The sequence below is a fragment of the Mandrillus leucophaeus genome, unplaced genomic scaffold (assembly GCF_000951045.1).
Source record: "Mandrillus leucophaeus isolate KB7577 unplaced genomic scaffold, Mleu.le_1.0 Scaffold693, whole genome shotgun sequence".
NCBI lineage: Eukaryota > Metazoa > Chordata > Mammalia > Primates > Cercopithecidae > Mandrillus > Mandrillus leucophaeus.
In genome coordinates, this window is record NW_012107508.1 from 518,635 (window position 1) to 520,048 (window position 1,414).

Below are 1,414 nucleotides of genomic sequence, written 5' to 3' on the forward strand. Positions count from 1 at the left end.
AAGAAGGAAGAAGGAAGGAAGGAGGGAAGAAAGGAAGGAAGGAAAGGAGGGGGAGAGAGGAAGAGAGGGAGGGAGGAAAGAAGGAGGGAAGGAGGGAAGGAAGGAGGTAGGGAAGGAGGGAGGAAGGGAAGGAGGGAGGAAGGAAAGAGGGAGGGAGGGAAGGAAGAAAAGAAGGAAGGAAGGAGAAGAGAAGAGAGGAGAGGAGAGGGGAGGAGAGGGAACAAAGAAGGAAGGAAAGAAGGAAGAAGGAAGAAAGGAAGGAAGGAAGGAAAGGAGGGGGAGGGAGGAAGGAAGGAGGGAGGGAAGGAAGGAAGGGGGGAAGGAATGAAGGAGGGAAGGAAAGAGGGAGGGAAGGAAGGAAGGAGGGAAGGAAGGAGGGAGGGAAGGAAGGAAGGAAAGAGGGAAGGCAGGAGGGAAGGAAGGACAGAAGGAAGGAGGAAAGGAAGGAAGGGAGGGAGGAAGGAAGAAAGGTGAGAGGGAGGAGGGAGGGAAGGAATAAAGGAAGGAAGGAAGGAAGGAGAAGAGAGGAGAGGAGAGAAGAAAGATGCTGTCTTTTTCTTACACTCCAGTTTATGCTTGTAAGATCTGATGACTCCCCACCAAGAATCCTACCAGTTTCCTTGGAACCTTTGCTCATGACAATTCAAGATGAGTGTTACACACTGGCGAAAGAGATCTGCATCTGGGGCCTTCCACTGAGCAACCCAGAGACTGCCAGACTTGTGAGTTACAGTTTTAAAAATATTTCTTCAAACCTTAGAATTGAATATAAGCATATTATATCATGTGTTCCAGCTGTAGTTCATGTGGTTGCTGACTGATATGCTACAAGGTTTTCTCTAAAACAAAACAAAAACCAACACTATATTTTAAGTTAAATATTTCAAACATTAAAATGGAGAAAATATTAGAACTGACATCCATGGACCCATGACCCAAATGTAATATATTTTTTAAAGGCTTAAAATTTGCAGGTATTGACAAATATATTATTACATATGCATGCATGTGTTTATTTACAAAGATGGAATTACACTGTGTATATGATTTCATGACTCACTCTTTTACTCACATTATGTTGTCAAGATTTCTCCATGTTTATAAATTTTGACTGCTATCATATCACACATAACCTTCATTCTTGAAAGATAGTTTTGCTGGGGATACAATTATAGATTAACTTTTTTTTTTTTTTTTTTGAGACAGAGTCTCACGGTGTTGCCCAAGCTGGAGTGCAGTGGCCTGATCTCAGCTCACTGCAACCTCCGCCTACTAGGTTCAAGCAATTCTCCTGCCTCAGCCTCCCCAGTACCTGGGATTATAGGCACCCACCACCACACTTGACTAATTTTTTTTTTTTTTTTTTTTTCGGAGTCTCGCTGTGTTGCCCAGGCTGGAGTGCAGTGGCACGATC

General features: G+C 43.8%; 1 protein-coding gene across 1 annotated transcript in view; it reads left to right on the top strand.

The window, feature by feature from the left end:
• LOC105555638 overlaps window positions 1-1,414 on the top strand; it is a 100,740-nt gene that overhangs the window by 22,252 nt on the left and 77,074 nt on the right. Inside the window, exon 6 of the mRNA XM_012002665.1 lies at window positions 570-722. Coding sequence (XP_011858055.1) covers window positions 570-722 — 153 coding nt within the window. The remainder of the gene's footprint in view (window positions 1-569; window positions 723-1,414) is intronic.